Here is a 19,065-nt window from a genome sequence, read left to right as displayed (position 1 = left end):
CAGTGTAACGAAAATGGCACCAGAACAAACTAGTACTAAAGTACTAGTACTAGTACAGAGTACTAAAGTGTTAAGTTATAAGGAATTAGAAATAAAGATTAGTGTATAGCCATTAAAGTGTGACTTTTATTTGACAATCCAGTGATCGAACTCAGGGTAGAGTTTTAGAATAAACGACAGATTTTGGAAATCCGTTACATTATATAATGCAGCTCTGGTTATCCGCAAAACACCTGTTTTTCATCTTATTTATTGTCGGTATGGATTTTCAGTCAAGGATGTGTTCAGCGATTATATTACTTTGGAATCAACTGACGACGTCAAAAGGATCTGCTTCATCCACATCATTGTCGACGAAAATCTGTAAAATACCACAAAAAGCTGTATCGAAGAAAGGCATGACGGTATTTACAACTTTTTTGACAGAATAACCACTAAAGAGGATGATGAACTAATTTCTCTGGTAGCAAAATTTCTTTATGGCTGCAGAATAGCTTTGTATGTAATAGATGCACAAGCCTTCAGGGAGTTAACTTAAAAATTAAGTCAATTGAACCTAAAATGCTCGGAAGAAAAGCGCGCTATCAACAACACTGCTAGACAAGGAATGCGAAAAACACATAAGGTCTGCGAAATTGATGCCAATTCTGTAATATTAATAGATAGGTAGAAGAATACTGCTAGTAATACTAAAACGGCGGTTACTTTGCTCTATAATAATCTATACTCTATAATAGACATATAGTACATATTGGGGTATGATAAAGAAATCATACATTGGTGTTCTGAAATATATTTACTACAATGGATCGCATTGAACACACCGAACCTTTAAGTTGTTTTATCACAATCATATATTTTTTTGACATCTAAAAAAAAATAAACTGAAATCAAAGAGCAAAGTTTTAAAAATTTAAGAGAAATATGTATATGTTAAAAAACAAATTACTATAATGGAAAATAATATTTTAAACTACTTGCAGTTACATATGTATAACTAAGTCGGGATCTATTTGAGTGTCTTTTATTTATGTAGTTATAACTTTATTTCGTTTCAATATATTTGCATCGCTTGATGGATGATAACGCCTTTGTTGCAATATTCAAACTTGGCCAAACAGCTGCAAATCTGCTAAGTTTACCGGCTTCTTCAGCGCAAATTGAAATACTCTTTTCTTATTGGTCTTACATACATACACATATTCGCAATATACTATCTATAGTAGATATATACAGTTGAACTTCCCTAACTCGAATCACCATAATCCACTAAAACTTCGAGTTAGAGAGACTTCCGAGTTACGGAAGGTAATTTGTATGAAATTTTACTGGTATTGTCAATTCAAGTGTTCGAGTTATGGAATTTCAACTGTACTATAATACAAAGTGAAAATAAACAACACCGAGGTAACATCATACATTTATAAAATATATAATTAAATTATAGTAATATTTATTCGATTAAATGATATTTAAAATTTCCTCATTTAATTATTAAATTGAGAGAAGAAAAAATACTTTCCACGGATATATTATTAGTTTTAAAATTTAAAGCCTTTCTTTCTACTAAAAACATATTTTTAAGTACGTTTTCACAAAAAGCGAACAATATTTTCTCATTTCTTTCCTTCGCTCCTATCAACTTTGTCAAAAATTTCCCTAACCTTTAATAATTGAATCATGTTCTAAAAATATGCCTAATTTTTTTTCGTTCTGTTCATGAATATTAATGATGAACATGAAAAATATCAAAATATTCATGTGATAGATAGATTTTACATAAAACTCCAATAAACAAGGATTGAAAATCCCATGTTAACAGTAAAAATTAATGAAACAAAATTGTAAATCTAAATTTTGATTTAGTTGTTAAGTATTTGACAGTGTAAAACACCTTACAAATGAAAAACAATTGATACTTACCACATTATTAACAATTATTGAAAAAAAAAACATATTCTATTTTTTTTATATAATAATATGTGATGATTTCAATTAAAAGAATAAATGAATACATAAAATGCCATATTTTTAAATTTTTAAATGATATATAGTAGTTATTTTTTATAAAAGTGCGAATAAATTTTAAAATCCAGATATGTAACATATGATATTAAAAGCACGAAGGTGTTATGGTCCAAACTGATGTGCTGCAAAATACAGAAGAGTTTCACGATCATTCCATTCCACTGTAACTTCTTATAGCGAACTGATTGAAGAAAAGCAAAGCGCCTCACAATTAACATTATACTTTTAATTTTTTTTTAAGTACATTTACGGGAGTATTAGTCGTCATTACTTCCACAAACCCTCAGTTTGATTTTTGCTACTAAGCTAAATAAATAAATGTATGTGCATTTTTGGATTCAACACATTTAATTGCTACAACACACAATATTGGCGATAAGCAACCAAGTTTCGTTATATAAATTTACTAATTTATTAATTTAAATGTAAAATATGGTTTATTAGCATCCATATACAAATGAATGTACGAATATTATACCTAACGGTCGTAATACATAGTACTGAAATTTTATTTGTAAGAAGAAGTTCAGTTCAAATCGCTAGAATTGGTTTGAGGAGTGATGAAGTTCACTCGATTTTATTCTAGCTCTGGTTTAGGATAAATAAAGAAACGTTTGAAATTATTGTTAACAATACATATAAAGCTGTTGAGCTGAAAGTAGCCGCCACCAAAAAATATTAGCGTATTATTTGTAAAATATTTCCATATCGCGCTTGACAAAACGTGTGCTGGATTTACTACACATGTCACCGTCATAATTTTTATTTTTCCAAGAAAGAACTTAATGAAAATAATATTCAAGATGAGTCTGATGAAATTTTAGTATATTTGTTTTATTAAACATGTCAACTAAACTACAGAAGAACTAACTATGCTTTAATAACAAAATCATAAATTTTTTAAAAATATTGAGCTATAAAATATATTAATCGCATGCATTTAGCCGACCGATCTAAAAACGGAAAGAAATATTGCGATTTCACATGACATAACGTTTTCGATGGCAATTTCGTGCGAAGCCAATTGCAGCACATGCCTGAGAATAATATTATTAAGTATGCATGAACAAGTGTTATATATGTGTTATATGTTTTTATTGCAATAAAATTAATAACTAAAAATAACTAGGTTATACATTATCTTGCAATCGGTGAAACGGAGTTCTTTAACATTTTCGAATCATTACCTTAAATTATATTTTATACTGTATTATTATATATATTATATATTATATATATTACTGTAACAAAGTTAAAATTACTAAAAAAAGTTAAAGATAATGTTGCATTATTTTCCCCAATTAATTAATTTCAACAAATTGAATTGGTAATGTTGTAATTATTGTAATAAATTGTTACTCGAAATTGTATTGATGTATATAAAAATATTTGAATTGGATTGTAAAATCACCGATTTACGCTTGTCTAATTTCAATTAAAAGAAAATACAATGCTTCATGTACATACATATGTACACACAGAAAGTATATAGTATTTCAATAAAGCATCTACAACGATCTCATAAGATCATCACAAATATTTTCTAATTATAGAAAACTAAATATAAGCATATAAATTATAGATTATACTTAGGGTATATCGTAAACCAGCTGCGTTGATAATTGCATATTTATTTGTTTATATTTTCAACATGAAGACCGCTTTTTATTCAATGTTCATCTTTTTTATTGTAATATTACAAATAATCAGTTGCAAAACATCGAATCATTATACAACGCAGCAAGACGTATATTTATCAGAAAATAAGAATAAAGTTCCTGATGAAAAGATTTCGAATTTATTTTACAAATCTGGACAGCATGCCGAAAATGCCAAAATTATGTTGCAGAATACATTACGCAACTTTTTAGAAAATTTACAAAAAAATTTAACAACTTCAGTAATATTAAAAACGCTTGATGATAAATTAAGCTTGGAGCGATCACAGCAGAAATGGCAGAAATTAAATGATCATATGGATTTCTACAGAACAGCCTCTCATCACATAAAAGAATTTGCAGATGAATCGGAAAATTTCTTGCAAATCAGTAAAAATGAAAGTGCCACTTTTTTAATGAAACTGCGCCGAGTGCCCACCGGTCAGCGAATGTTGCCGCCGTACGTTAAGTTACAGTTAACGAATTATTTTGATGAAATGGAGTTTTTTAATGTTGTATTTTTCGAAATAATTGATGAGGGAATGGAATATATTGACAACGCACTACATATCATTCGAACAACATTTGAAAGCTATGCAGATATACAACAAGACATTTTAAATTATCAAAATTCCTTTTTTGATAACTGGTGTTTTAATAGATATTTTGAATTTTTACAAAAATGGTCAACGCAGATATATAATTGTGCCACCGAAACAAGATTACAAACGGTATACAATGTGTTTGCAATGACAAAAGTTGTTGTCAAACATCTCATGCAACAATTAGAATTTAAAATGCAGCGTTTGTTTAATTGTTTTATTTTTAAGGAATACAATATAAAGTGTAATTTTTTACGATTCCCGGAAAGTGAATATGAAGAATTATTTACTACTTTAAGAGAGTTACAAATGTATTATGATATAGAAATAAATCGCGGACGAGTGGAATCAATTAGAATACAACGTAGTGACGATATGATACAATTAAGTGATAAGAAAATGGTAGACTCATCTCATAGCAATTGCATACCATTTGGTTTTCCAACAAACCAGATGCTAAATAGTCTTAAGATATGTTTCAATATTCACTGAAACGTTGAATCAATTAAAACATATACTCCAGTACGTTTAATTATGTTTGTAACACCTCACCACTGCAGAAAATAATTTACTACGAACAATAAATATTAATAAACCCAGTGACATAAACATAATTAATATGAAATATGATTTTTAATTTTGGGTAAACATTTCATATTTATATTTAACGATTATTGGTTTTGCAACTACAGTTACAAATTTGTTAAAACATACATATGTATGTAGTTTATTCTGCATTTTTGGCTTTTATTTGTTGATTGCATGGTGTGGTGTTTACGGATGTCGTACTCTCAAAAAAAAACCTCGAATTACGTTCATAAGGGATGACGAAGGGCACCTTCTGATGTTGAATTTCTACGGTTAATTTAGGAACCGATATTCTCGGGATTATTTTAAATTGCGCATTTTTAAATGCTCGTAAAATTGTTCATTGTGCCACATGTTCTTAACAATCTATTCAATTTTTAATATTATCTAGTTGAAATCGGGTTTGTGAAATACAGTAGGTAGAAAAAGTAAGTTATTGAAGAGTTATATAAAACAACGAGGAGAATAACATTTTAAAGTTTATATTTTTTCAAACAAAATATTTTTTATCAAGACCTATTGCAAAGTATCAAATAAAGTACATATAGTTAAAACATAAAGAAAATTCATTGATTCTACATAGGAAAACATAAACACAAACAGTAAATTTCATGTAGAAAAAAATAAGTTATTAAATTGTTTAATATCCACAATGTCCATAATTTTTGCGGCAAGTTATGGCTTTGTGGTGGCCACGTCACCACCATGACTTTTGCATTATGAACGTGTCCTTTATTTATCTTTATTTGGCTTTATTTAAGTAGGTCTTGCCTTTTTTAAGCTGTATGCGACTTTTTGAATTAAAATTGCAAATATCCAAAATTCTTTTATCCACTCTCTCCGTAGTAATTTTTGGGCGCTTCTACCAAATACTCGATTTTCTTTGTTGTAGCTAACAATAAACTTCCGTGTTGTAAGTTTTTCGGCAATATATCGCTGCATTATGCTAGTTGATTATGGCTTAACACTCCTCATTTGTTAGTTGCTTAAACTTTACCATTTTTAGTATTTTTTTTATTCACTGTAAACAAATATTATCAATATTCCAAAAAATTAAATACAAAATTAAAACCAATTCAATTTCGAAATTTAGAAAATAGAGAACTCCTGCACCTTAAATGCATTTGTTTTTTAATTTATTTTCAAGTTTTGATACATAAGCCTGATTATAGCATTTGATAACTTACTTTTTCCACGCTTTACCGCTGCAGTTTTATGGAATGCCACGCAAATTTCTCATCAGATAAACGAGCACCAATAAAATCATCAATTCTACCTACTGTAGGTTCACTGAAATTTAAAACCATTATGCTAGGAGCATTTAAATATTTTGTACTTTTGTAAGCGAAATTACTAAATTTCTGTGATTTAAATAAATTAATTATTCCATAGGTAACTGTCGAATGTAACTGTCGGAAATAAAAAATTAACTATACATATTTCCCTTAAAATCTATGTATCCATACTTTGAAATCGTAAAATACATTTGTAAGTATACTAGTTTTGATCAGTTACCTGAATTTACCATTGCTTTATACTATTGTGGCATTCATTTATAGAAAATATCAATAGTTTCATTTTTAAGGTAAAAAAAGACCCGATTTCTTCATGATAAAGGTTTCCTTTTGAATGTCAAACAGTGTATATACATACATACATATTTTATGATCCCCAGTCTAAAATGAACTGTATGTTGAAAAATTTATTTTTAGTCCAGCCGTAAGTTCTGATACCAGTCCAGGCTATCAGACAGATATGAGTGAATTTGATTTTGGTGTTCTGAAAAACGAGAAATTTTTCATGGCAGATTTTAAATATACTTTATATAAGTACGCTTGCTGCTATGCTCAAAACCCGCATATTAGACAGTAATAGCGGCGACTTTAAATGGTAATAGATGCCATTGGTGCCTCAACTAGATACTAAAAGCAATTAATATCTAGAATTAAGTACAATTTTCGCACAAAAATTTTGGTACTGAATGTCGATTTTTGTCCACTGAATTTTTAAGTTTTTCTTTCATAACTTTGTTGATTAATTTTAAATAATATATTTTTTAAGTTAATTGTGAAAAAAAATAAGATTGAAATTAAACTGTATGAACATATTTATCTAAAAAGAGAACGAAAACTGTGGGTATACATAAGTAGACTTTGACGGCGAAGACTTAAATATTTTATGATAATTGTAATTTTAATAAAGCTAACTTCCTATGAACGTACTCATTGGCGAAAGGCAATTACGCAAGATGATCGACACTGCTACTGCTCGCTTCATACTTGCCGGAAGAATTGTGAATATTCGCCCATATTTCTCGGTCGAAACGGCCTCTTTAGGAAACGACGACGATTTATCACAGGTCAAGCCCTGTGATTCCCGCATAAGGGTGACCGCATAGTGGACGCTCAAAGTCGAGCCGGGCGCAAGCTTCAAAACTGTATGAATACATTTTCATAAGAAATCGCACTGACAGCGCAGAGTGGAAGCTGACCATAGCTTATAGCCATAACAACAACAACAACCATAGCCGACACTTTCTTCTGTTAAATAAACGATTAGCCTATTTACCAAATGGACGAAGGAGTACAGACTAAAACTTAATATTCAACGTCGATGACATTTCAATTCCGACAGTAAATAATACCATAATCTTGGGGGTTACATTTAAGATTGCACTCCTTCACTCCACATACGACCGCAATTATGACCAAAGTACAGAACCGCAACAAAATCATCAAGTTGCTAGCCGGTGGCACTTGGAGAAGACAAAGAAACCTTGATAGCCACTTACAAGGCAATCGGCCAGCCGGTCGTTCTCACCACCGAGCAGCAGAAGCGCATATAGACTCGTTAGAATACTGCAATAATAAAAATTAAATGAGGCATCCGCGTACATCCTTGCATGAATTCAAATGAATAACCTTGTTGTTGCTTTTACATGTCAAATTGTTTACAAGAGAGTCGTTCCTAAATAAAGCAAGTCAATAAGTGACCAATCGAATACAGCTATTGAAACCTATCCATGTTTTACTATTATAATATTTTATGCATTATATTTTATTAGTAGCAGAAAAGATTTGTGTTTATCATTATGAGAAAGAACGTAGTTACTTCTTAGACACCATGTTTAATTGACAAGCGTTTTCATTTAAATCTGGTTGAGCCAACACTGGGGTGTCTTAAGATTCGCTCTTTTTTGCATTGGTGGCTTTGGGTAGCTATTTAAAATATAACAAAACCGGTGGGTCCAAATTTCTATCGAGTAGAACACTTTACACCACGATATATGGTTAAAATGGATATGGTTGGATAGAGGAGATCCTCAATATTAAGAATATATATATAATATATAATTATAGCCACAGGAGACTCATAGTTTTCGAGATATTCGCGTCAAATTGGCTGTAATTGTATATATTCTTAATCGGGAAAACTTTAGTATACCGTCCCACGATTTCGGGGTTAAAATGAATATGGGCGGATAGAGGAGGATCTGCAGATTACGAATATATTTAATTATTGCCGCCGCAAACTTATAGTTTCTGAGATATTTGCAATTAAAGATTTAAAATTAACAATTTTCAACACGTTATTTCTCACTGTATACTGAATTTTTCTCATATATTTTGTACTTTAAATATATTTATGTTTCACTAATTTGTTTTTGCATATTTATTTTTAACAAATTATATCAAAATTTGCTGTAAATAAACATTTAATTTTTTGCACAATTCTCTTTATTTGTATAATAAAAAAAGAGTTGCATTCTGACACAAAATGAGTGTTACCATATCACATATTTTGTAAACGAATTATAAGAATCACAATAATGAAAAAGAAAGATTAGGAGATCCTCCTCTATCCGCCCATATTGATTTTTGGCACGATTCCGATTACTTTGGCGGTCGGGGTTTGACAACTCGTATCGGGTGAAAGAGGAGGCTTTCCAGAGCAGGAATATATATAAATATTCTTGATTGGACTTATAGTTTTTAAAATATTCATGTTTAAAAGTCCAATTTTTTCTATAAGTAACACATGGAATTTCACATACTGTAACACTATTTTTTCACATTTTTCACTTCACATATTGAAAATTACACTATTAACATTCAATTTAATTCAAAATATAGATTTATTTAAGATTTTTTAAAATTACTTATTTTAAAAATCACTTAGCACACTAATAGCTGAAAAGTGTTTACAATTATGTGGAAAACGAGCGCTGCCACATGTTAGAAACCATAGCGCTTTAAAAAAATAACCCTGGTCGAGCCAAAACCGGGGTGTCCAAAGTTTTTTTCGCGTAGAACTCCTTTCTGCACTGGCGGCCTTCGGCCGCGCTTTAAAAAAATAACCCTGGTCGAGCCAAAACCGGGGTGTCCAAAGTTTCTTTCGCGTAGAACTCCTTTCTGCACTGGCGGCCTTCGGCCGCGCTTTAAAAAAATAACCCTGGTCGAGCCAAAACCAGGTGTGTTCGAAGTTTTTTCGCGTAGAACTCCTTTCTGGTCAAGCCAATACAAGTGTTCGCAAAATAAAAGGCTGTCCTCGATATGATTTTTAAAAATTTATTTTATTTAATAAAAGAAGAGGAATTTTGGCAAAAAAGAGGAATTTTTGCAAAAAGAGGAATTTATGGATGAATTTATATATGGTATCTACATATTTTGTAAACGAATTATAAGAATCACAATAATGAAAAAGAAAGATTAGGAGATCCTCCTCTATCCGCCCATATTGATTTTTGGCACGATTCCGATTACTTTGGCGGTCGGGGTTTGACAACTCGTATCGGGTGAAAGAGGAGGCTTTCCAGAGCAGGAATATATATAAATATTCTTGATTGGACTTATAGTTTTTAAAATATTCATGTTTAAAAGTCCAATTTTTTCTATAAGTAACACATGGAATTTCACATACTGTAACACTATTTTTTCACATTTTTCACTTCACATATTGAAAATTACACTATTAACATTCAATTTAATTCAAAATATAGATTTATTTAAGATTTTTTAAGCCAAAATTACTTATTTTAAAAATCACTTAGCACACTAATAGCTGAAAAGTGTTTACAATTATGTGGAAAACGAGCGCTGCCACATGTTAGAAACCATAGCGCTTTAAAAAAATAACCCTGGTCGAGCCAAAACCGGGGTGTCCAAAGTTTCTTTCGCGTAGAACTCCTTTCTGGTCAAGCCAATACAAGTGTTCGCAAAATAAAAGGCTGTCCTCGATATGATTTTTAAAAATTTATTTTATTTAATAAAAGAAGAGGAATTTTGGCAAAAAAGAGGAATTTTTGCAAAAAGAGGAATTTATGGATGAATTTATATATGGTATCTACAATGTGGCAACGCTCGTTTTCCGCATAATTGTAAACACATAAATTTGAGAGTGAAAAGTTATTTTTGAAACATATAATTCTCATAACTGAGGCTGGTATTGTTACTGGCGAAGCGAATGAAATTTCAGTCGAATTTCGCCAGCTCGAATTGTGAGTGGCGAACACTTGACGAATTCGCCAAAAATTAAAGGAATTGGAATTTAAAAAAATTAAACACTCGAAATAAAATAAGTATTTCAAATAATTAAAAATTAATTTCATTAGTTTAGTATTATATATTTATTTTTATTTTGATTCGCATTATCGCTATCTTCTATCAGTTTCTTTATATGCTGAATTACTTGTGATGCCTTGGTTGATATCAGTTGACTTTTATGCAAACGAACAATTAGTGTCTTTATTGTGTTTAGAATTGCGTCTGCCTCTTCGATATTTTTCCATAATGCTTTAAATTTTTTTCGCAACAGTTTAGTACTTAAAACACGTAATTGTTCTAAGAATATTTCATTGTTCACAAAGTATTGTAAAAGCTCCCTTTGAAATCCAGGAAGCTCCAGTTCACACACATTAAACCAAATACGCAAGTATAAAATAACCCGTTCCAATCCGTCACTAGATGAAATTTGATCAACGAAGAAATTAGTTCCGTTTGTTTTAATGAAGAGAAAAGTGTCCAAATGTTCCATATTAATTGTTTATGCTTCTCTGTTGTATTAATTTTTTATTTTATTTTTTATCTTTGCACCTTTCACAAGATCCGAAGCAGCTTATAGACGTTTTTGCTGAAGGTATTCATCTGTAATTTCATTTTATAAAGCCGATAATAATATAAGTGTATATGGTCTTCACTGCATTCTCATACCTGTTTATATATTTATGAATATATTATATATTAGCTTCCGTAGCTTTCACAGAATCATTGCACTGTAAGCTCTGCAATATGTCTTCTTTATCTTTATTGAACCAATCTTGGTCATCGAACTCTATATCAGACATTTCTTCAAGTACACAATTTTTGTTTACGTTTAAATAGAAACAACGATTTATGGACTTTTTGATTTGGTTGTATGAATTTCAAAATAAATTTTGTAAACAAAAACAATATTCAAATTAAAGACGTCAAAAATGTCAATTTTGGATGAATTCGTGTGACATTTTTCAATTATTTTGGTATGGCAACAAAAAAGTTAGGCGAATGTGTTCATTCGCCAGTCACAATACGAACGAGTCGAATTTTCGTCAAAGCGTTCGACTCGCCAAGTACGTTCGCTTCGCCGGTGACAATACCATGGATAATATGATACGAAACTCTTCTCTTTTGCTTGTTGAGAGAGCCCATGAACTCATTTTTGATGTTGGCAACAAAGCCAGATCATGGGCTGCTGAACAGCTGACAGTCAAAATGACGAGCTACCACTAAGAATCCCGCAGAAATAAATGATTAAATGGTTCGTTTTTGTACGATAAGTTTTTTGTGATTTTTGAATTACTATTAACTTTTATTTAAATGGAGTTAATATGTGTATATTATTTAAGAAACGGTGGCTATTTGTACAAAAGTAATATACGTTCTTTAACTGTGTTAAATACCATTTACGTAAATACGTATCTGGGTACAAATTTTCTCTTAAACTTTTAGAGAATATATTAAGGTGTTTATTTGTTTATAAAATATAAATAAATATATATGTTACTAAATTAAACTAAGCCAAATTTTTGTTTATGTTGACTTATAATATGTACGATTTTTAATTATTATAATATTTTATTATTTTTATATGTAGATGTTTATTGTTTATCTTAAAATATATATTTATAAGTGTATGTGTTGATGTAATATTGGTTAAGAAGTCTCTATTAAGCGTAAACTGCAAACCAATAAATACCCAAGAAATCGAATAAAAATCTCCTAACTTATGTTTTCCCGCAGTGGCACCATTGTCAAATGTTATAAAAAATGCGGACTTTGACAGCTCTCTCACGAATGAAAGAGTTTCGTATCATGTTATCCATGGACAATACCAGCCTGAGTTGTGAGGAAAAATTTGTGAGGTTTCTTGTGACGTATATTTTGTGAGTCTATTCTGGCTCGAACCTCATAAGAAAAAAGCTTTAAAAAGTCACCAATTGAGGTGAAAAGCATTTTGCTGTCAAACAGTGGTTTCAAAAGAAATAAATTCAAAATAAATACAAATTGATGTAAAATTTGTAAACAAATGAAACAAATGAAATTGCGTATTTACAGTCGAAAGTTAAAAAACAAAAGAATTATAAAACAATTAAGGAAGATATGGTTTTTGACCCATAAGTGGGCGGAACCACGCTCATTTAAAATTTTGTATACCATTTTGAGAGCAGCTCTTCTGTACCATCTTTACAATGAAATTTAAGGTTTCTGGTAGTTTTCCTTACTGAACTTACTGCATTTTTAATAATTTTCAATATAACCATTGTATGGGAGGTGGGCGTGGTTATGACCCGATTTCTTTCATTTTTGGACTCTATAAGGTAGTACCTAAAAGAAACGACTCTAGAAAGTTTCCTTGATATAGCTTAATTAGTTTGCGAGATATGTACAAAAAACATAGTAGTTTGCGGGGCCACGCCCAATTCCCCAAAAAAATTACATCCAAATATGCCTCTTCCTAGAACAATCCTTTTACCAAATTTTCGGTTATCGCCATTTTGTGGGCGTGGCAGTGGTCGATTACGCACATTTTCGAACTTAACCTTCTTATGGTGCCAAGAAATACGTCTTCCAAGTTTCATCAAGATATCTCAATTTTTATTCAAGTTACAGCTTGCACGGACGGACGGAAAGACGTCCGGATTTGAACTTTTTTCGCCACCCTGATCATTTTCATATATATAACCCAGTATCTAACTCGTTTTGTTTTGGACTTGCAACCAACCGTTATGTAGACAAAACTATAATACTCTCGTAGCAACTTTGTTGTGAGAGTATAAAAATAACCTGGGTGTAAATCATCGTCTATAGAGGCTGTGCGTCAGTGTCCTTTGCTTTACAAAAATAATGCATCATTATCGGATCGTAGATGTGGTTGGCAGCAAATCGCTCAACAAATGAAAATGCAAGGTACGTCCATATTGCTCCAGATTCGGTTAAACACAATTATTCGATAACTGAACTTTTATAGAGGCCATTTTTTTTTTAAAGAAGAATTCCTCTATGGTCGTTATAGCACGCAAATATTTACACATTTGTTTACAAATATTGCTAAAAACCAAAACAAACACAAATATTTTTGTATTGTGATGGCTGCTTTCACACGTCACAGATATTTGAGAAAATTGTGAGCATTTGAGCTTTTGAATTTTCTCCAGCATAAGGTAATCATCACAAAATCCAAAAACCTCACAATAGTGAGTGTGGTGATTTTTGTGAGGGCATGAGAATAGGGCTGTTAATGCAAAGCCTACAGTTTTATTTAATATATTTGAGGTGAAAAAAGTGCGTAAAATGTGTTAAAGTGTATTAAATTGTGTGAAATAGCTAGTTGAAAATTTTGATTTTTTTATCTTTAAAGCGGAATATCTCGAAAACTAGGCGTCTGCGGTACCTATTACCATATATATTTTTGAATCCTCTTTCCAACGGTGTAATCAGATCGCGGCGCCATAGTAATCGGAATTGTGCCTGATTTTTACTCCCAAATCGTGGGACGGTATACTAATGCCGACCCAAAAATATTCTTGATCGGAGTTAAAGTTTTTAAAATATTCGTCTTTAAAAGTTCAACTTTTTCTATAAGTAACACATGGTATTTCACACACTTTAAGGCAATTTTCTCACATTTTTCACTTCACATATTGAAAATTACGCTATTCACATTCAAATTCTAATTTTATTTAAGGTTTTTTAAGCAAATATTACTTCTTTTAAAAATCACTTAGCACCATTGTATAGAGAAGTAGAGAAACTCCAAAAACCCACCTCGAGAAACTACTTTTGACATTTAAGCCAACATGGCCGCCTATGTTGAGCTAATTCATATTCCCCAAAAAGGGTTTCACATAATCAAAAATTTGTGTATTATTGTTTATTACCATTCGAATTTTTGGTAGTATTATGTTGTTATTTAGTATTATGAAATTAAATTATATTAATTCTGATAGGGATGAATACCCAACATAACTATTTGTAATGCGGTATGGTACGAAAAGTTGGCAGTAATTTAAATAGTATTTTAATTTAATTATTTTAAAGTATTTATAGACAAAATTGGGAATGGAAAATACAATTTATACATAAGTAAATATGCATGTGTATATTTTTATTGTAAATACAAATCGATTTTATGCGCTTTCATCAATGAATAAACATGGGAGAGATCAAGCAGTTATTAAAATAACACTTCTTATTATAATGATATAAATTTGTTACATTATCAATTTCTTGTATTTGTCTATATTTATACCTAAGACAGACATATGGTTTTCATACTATTACATGTACCAGCATAGTGACACACATGTAGTATATTGTACTAAGTTTACATTCATCAGCTGATACAAATAAATTCAAGCAAATTGTAATTATGAATAACAATCTTAAAATATTATTGTTCAATATAATTATTACATATTACATATTATTACATACATATTACATATTTTTCACATTTTTTTTTCAAATTTTGTTTTTTGATGTGAATTAATTTTGAATTTAATTTATTTTCTACATGTCAAAATGTCAAAAAACATATGATTGTGGCAGAAGAGCTTAAAGCTTTCGGTGTGTTCAATGCAATCCATTGTAGTACATTTGTCTGTCTCAGGTATTAGACAATACATTAGACCTATATACGAAGTTAAGGTTTTTTTTTTCAAATTGTGCAAAAATTATTTTCCTAGTTACTGCATTCAAATATAGAAATATTTGTCCCTTTTAAACAGCTAACGCTAAATCATATAAATCAAAAAAATTTACACTATATTTACAAATGAGTACAATACATTATATATTACCTATATTAAATTAAATTCTGTTCATTGTGCCCTTTTCCATAATTAATACGGATGTACTGCCTTTTTATAACTTGTTCGTTTTATTCTTTTGCTACCCTATTCCAATAAAGCTTTAATTATGAAAAGCAAAAACAACAACTAGAGAAACTGTCAAATAACTTACATGGTTGCTCAATTCTTGCTACCATATTTCTGTGGTGAATAATTATGCCACCACATTCGATAAAATGAAGCCCAAATAAATGCTTTCATTATTCTTAAATTTGGAAGTAAAAAAGACTACTGTAATATTCAGTGTAAAGAGAAACCCTTTTTATATCGATAAAATATTGAATGCTTTCAAGTAATCTGTATTTTTTTTCAACTTTTCATTAAATTTCGCAAAAATTCTACAATGCAACCATTTTCCGGTAAAAAGTCAGCCATCTTGGACTCCCAAAGAAACCTACCCCCGAGGACTACTTGACAGTTCTCCATGAACGTCTCTCAGCTGTGGATTGTTTACGTTTTATAAGCTGATAGTTTCTCTACTTCTCTATACAATGCTTAGCACACTAATAGCTGAAAAGGTTTCTGTGTTTACAATTATGTGGAATCCGAACGTTGCCACATGGTAGAAACCACATATAATGGATTTTTCAATGACTGCGTTTTAGGGGAAACTTTAGTATAGTATCCCCCGATTTCAGGGTTAAAATAGGTATGGTTGGAAAGAGGACGATCTCCAGATTACGAATATATATAATAGTTTATATAATACGCTTATTATACACTAACACTTCACTAAATTGTTTCCACATACTTATTTTATATCAATTGGTTTAATATTTGCTTTAAATAAGCATTTTAATTTTTAAACAATTTTGTTTATATGCACAATAACCAGGTTGACAGATATCAAGTATTGCCATAACCAAACAAATGAAAATAAAAATAATAATCTTTCGCGTATTGCTTTTTTCTGCAATTGCGGCCTTTGGCGCCGCTTTTGGAAAATAACTCTGGTCCGCCCAATATCATGGTTTTTCAAGAAACAGGAATAAATGTATTATAAATCATGTAATTTTTTTATTAACTTTTATTCGTTTGTAAAATATGTAGATTTGGCAACACTTGATATCTGTCAACATGGTTATTGTGCATATAAACACAATTGTTTAAAAATTAAAATGCTTATTTAAAGCAAATATTAAACCAATTGATATAAAATAAGTATGTGGAAACAATTTAGTGAAGTGTTAGTGTATAATAAGGGTATTATATAAATTAAAAGTTAAGTAATAATCGAAATATTGCCACATAAAATTTGTGAAATTTTCAACTTTAAATGCGAATATCTCGAAAACTATAAGTCTCCTGCGGCAACTATTATATATATTCGTAATCTGGAGATCGTCCTCTTTCCAACCATACCCATTTTAACTCTGAAATCGGGGGATACTATACTAAAGCCGACCCGCGTTTTATTTATTTGCATATCATAATTTTTTGTCGTAGAACTTTCTTCTGCATCAAGTATGTATATAAAAAAGCTTTGCAGGGATGTCTGAATTTTTTTCGCGTAGAACTCCTTACATCATTGGGGACCTTCGTCCGCGCTTAAAAAAATGACCCTGGTCGGGCCAAAACCGGGGGTGTCCGAAGATTTTTCGCGTAGAATTCCTTTTTGCACTGGCGGCCTTCGGCCGCACTTTAAAAAAAATTACCCTGGTCGAGCCAAAACCAGGGGTGTCCGAAGATTTTTCGCGTAGAATTCAGGTGTGTTCGAAGTTTTTTCGCGTAGAACACCTTTCTGCACAGACGGCCTTCGGCAGCGCTTTAAAAAAAATAACCCTGGTCGAGCCAACAAGTGTTAACAACATAAGGGACTGTCATCGATATGATTTTTATACTCTCGCAACAAAAGTTGCTAAGAGAGTATTATAGTTTTGTCCACATAACGGTTGTTTGTAAGTCCTAAAACTAAACGAGTTAGATATAAGTTTAGATATAAGGTTATATATACCAAAGTGATCAGTGTGACGAGTAAAGTTCAAATCCGGATGTCTGTCTGTCCGTCCGTCCGTCCATGCAAGCTGTAACTTGAGTAAAAATTGAGACCACTACCACGCCCACAAAATGGCGATAACCAAAAACACAGAATGAGCTATAACTAAGCCATAAATAAAGTTATGAAAATAAAATTTGGAACACAGGTTCGCATTAGGGTGGGGCACATTTGAATGCAATTTTTTTGGAAAAGTGGGCGTGACCCCGTCACCAAATAGGTTTTTTGTATATATCTTGCAAACCAATAAAGCTATATAAACCAAACTTTCTGCAGTCATTTATTTTGGCCGTTTCCTTATAGAGTCCAAAAATGAAAGAAATCGGATAATAACCACGCTCACCTCCCATACAAAGGTTAGGTTGAAAATTTCTAAAAGTGCGTTAATTCACTAACGAGAAACGTCAGAAACACCAAATTTTACATAAGAAATGGCAGAAGAAAGCTGCACTGAGATTTTTTTTACAAAATGGAAAATGGCCGTGGTGTCACCCACTTATGGGTCAAAAACCATATCTCAAGAACTACTCGACAGATTTCAATGAAATTTGGTATATAATACTTTAATGCACCCTGATGACACAACAACAACAACAACACTGGTGGAATATGGGCGAAATCAGATCACAACTACGCCTACTTCCCATATAACTAAATTTTGAATCTTTCTGATTCGTTCACTTTATAATGTATACATAGGAACCGATAAAGATAGCGAAATAAAACTTTACACAAATACTGTAATTGAGCTGTGACATCACTTGTGTAAAAATTGTCAAAAACGAACCATGACTTTTCAAGGCCCCTGATATCAAACATGAAGAACTCAGTTCTCAGTCAGATTTTATTGTACATATAAAGAGCATTGTGCAAAAACTTAAATGTTTATTTACAGCAAGATTTGATATAATTTGTTAAAAATAAACATGTAAAAACAAATTAGTGAAGCGTAAATATATTTAAAGTGCAAAATATATGAGAAAAGTTAAATATACAGTGAGAAATGACGTGTTGAAAATTGTTAAATTTAAATCTTTAATTGCAAATATCTCAGAAACTATAAGTTTGCGGCGGTAATAATTATATATATATTCGTAATCTGGAGATCCTCCTCTATCCGCCCATATTCATTTTAACCCCGAAATCGTGGGACGGTATACTAAAGTTTTCCCGTTTTTTCTCTTTTTCCAGGCTTATAAAATTATATTAGTGAATATGATGTGTTCAAATAAGTTAAAATAATGAGTTAAGTGAGGTCGCTTAGTAAAGAGAATTAGCAGGCTTACATTTTTCAATTTCTGTACTTTACATTCAATTATCTAAAAAAACTATAACTATATGTATGTATATTCTTAATAAAGACAAGCTCCTTTATCCTATATCCTAATATTTATATCTATGATTTATATATTATAATAAGGCGTATTATATGGACATAATTTTTAAAGTTACTTACAAGCATCATGTCAGTTATACATGCAAAATATTTACATACATCATTTATTAGCAAAAATTGGGCTTATAGATGTAATTCAACATGCTTTCACTCCACAACTTTTAAAGAACTTCAGTGGTTAGTCTCATGCACTTTTAATTATTAAAACATATTTTTCAGGATTGAAGAAACTTGTTAAGAAAATATACTTTCAATACCGATGTCAACAATGAATCCAATAGTTTTCGTTGTTGGTTTGTTTTGATTTATTGGGATAGTGCACACCAAATTACTAAACTACATATTATTAACCCTTGGGAACATTATTTGCAGTCTACACGTACAATAATAGTTTGGCTTCTCTCGTTGCA

At 30.9% G+C, this 19,065-nt stretch overlaps 2 protein-coding genes across 6 annotated transcripts in view; one reads left to right on the top strand and one right to left on the bottom strand.

Moving 5' to 3' along the window:
- Positions 1-19,065, bottom strand: part of LOC105215763 (calcium/calmodulin-dependent protein kinase kinase 2) — a 30,093-nt gene extending 11,028 nt beyond the window's left edge. Inside the window, exons 1-2 of one of the 5 annotated variants that reach the window (XM_054234333.1) lie at positions 18,716-18,991; positions 6,064-6,166 (exon numbers count right to left, since the gene is read on the bottom strand). The gene's annotated coding sequence lies outside the window, so the exon portion shown is untranslated. Of the gene's footprint in view, positions 1-6,063; positions 6,167-18,715 lie in introns of all 5 variants that reach the window. The other 4 variants (XM_054234341.1, XM_054234330.1, XM_054234332.1 and 1 more) reach the window with 4 other exon arrangements.
- Positions 3,415-7,895, top strand: LOC105215762 (uncharacterized). Its single transcript, XM_054234358.1, has one exon. The coding sequence runs from the start codon at positions 3,680-3,682 to the stop codon at positions 4,778-4,780; it is 1,101 nt and encodes a 366-aa protein (XP_054090333.1). The 5' UTR covers positions 3,415-3,679; the 3' UTR covers positions 4,781-7,895.

The sequence above is a fragment of the Zeugodacus cucurbitae genome, chromosome 2 (assembly GCF_028554725.1).
Source record: "Zeugodacus cucurbitae isolate PBARC_wt_2022May chromosome 2, idZeuCucr1.2, whole genome shotgun sequence".
NCBI classification, from domain to species: Eukaryota; Metazoa; Arthropoda; class Insecta; order Diptera; family Tephritidae; genus Zeugodacus; species Zeugodacus cucurbitae.
Note: the sequence above shows the minus strand (reverse complement) of the source record. Positions and strands in the feature narration are given on the sequence as shown.

Bases quoted from the DNA above. Each gene is read 5' to 3' on its own strand.
- LOC105215762 (XM_054234358.1), top strand. From the start codon at position 3,680: ATGAAGACCGCTTTTTATTCAATGTTCATCTTTTTTATTGTAATATTA.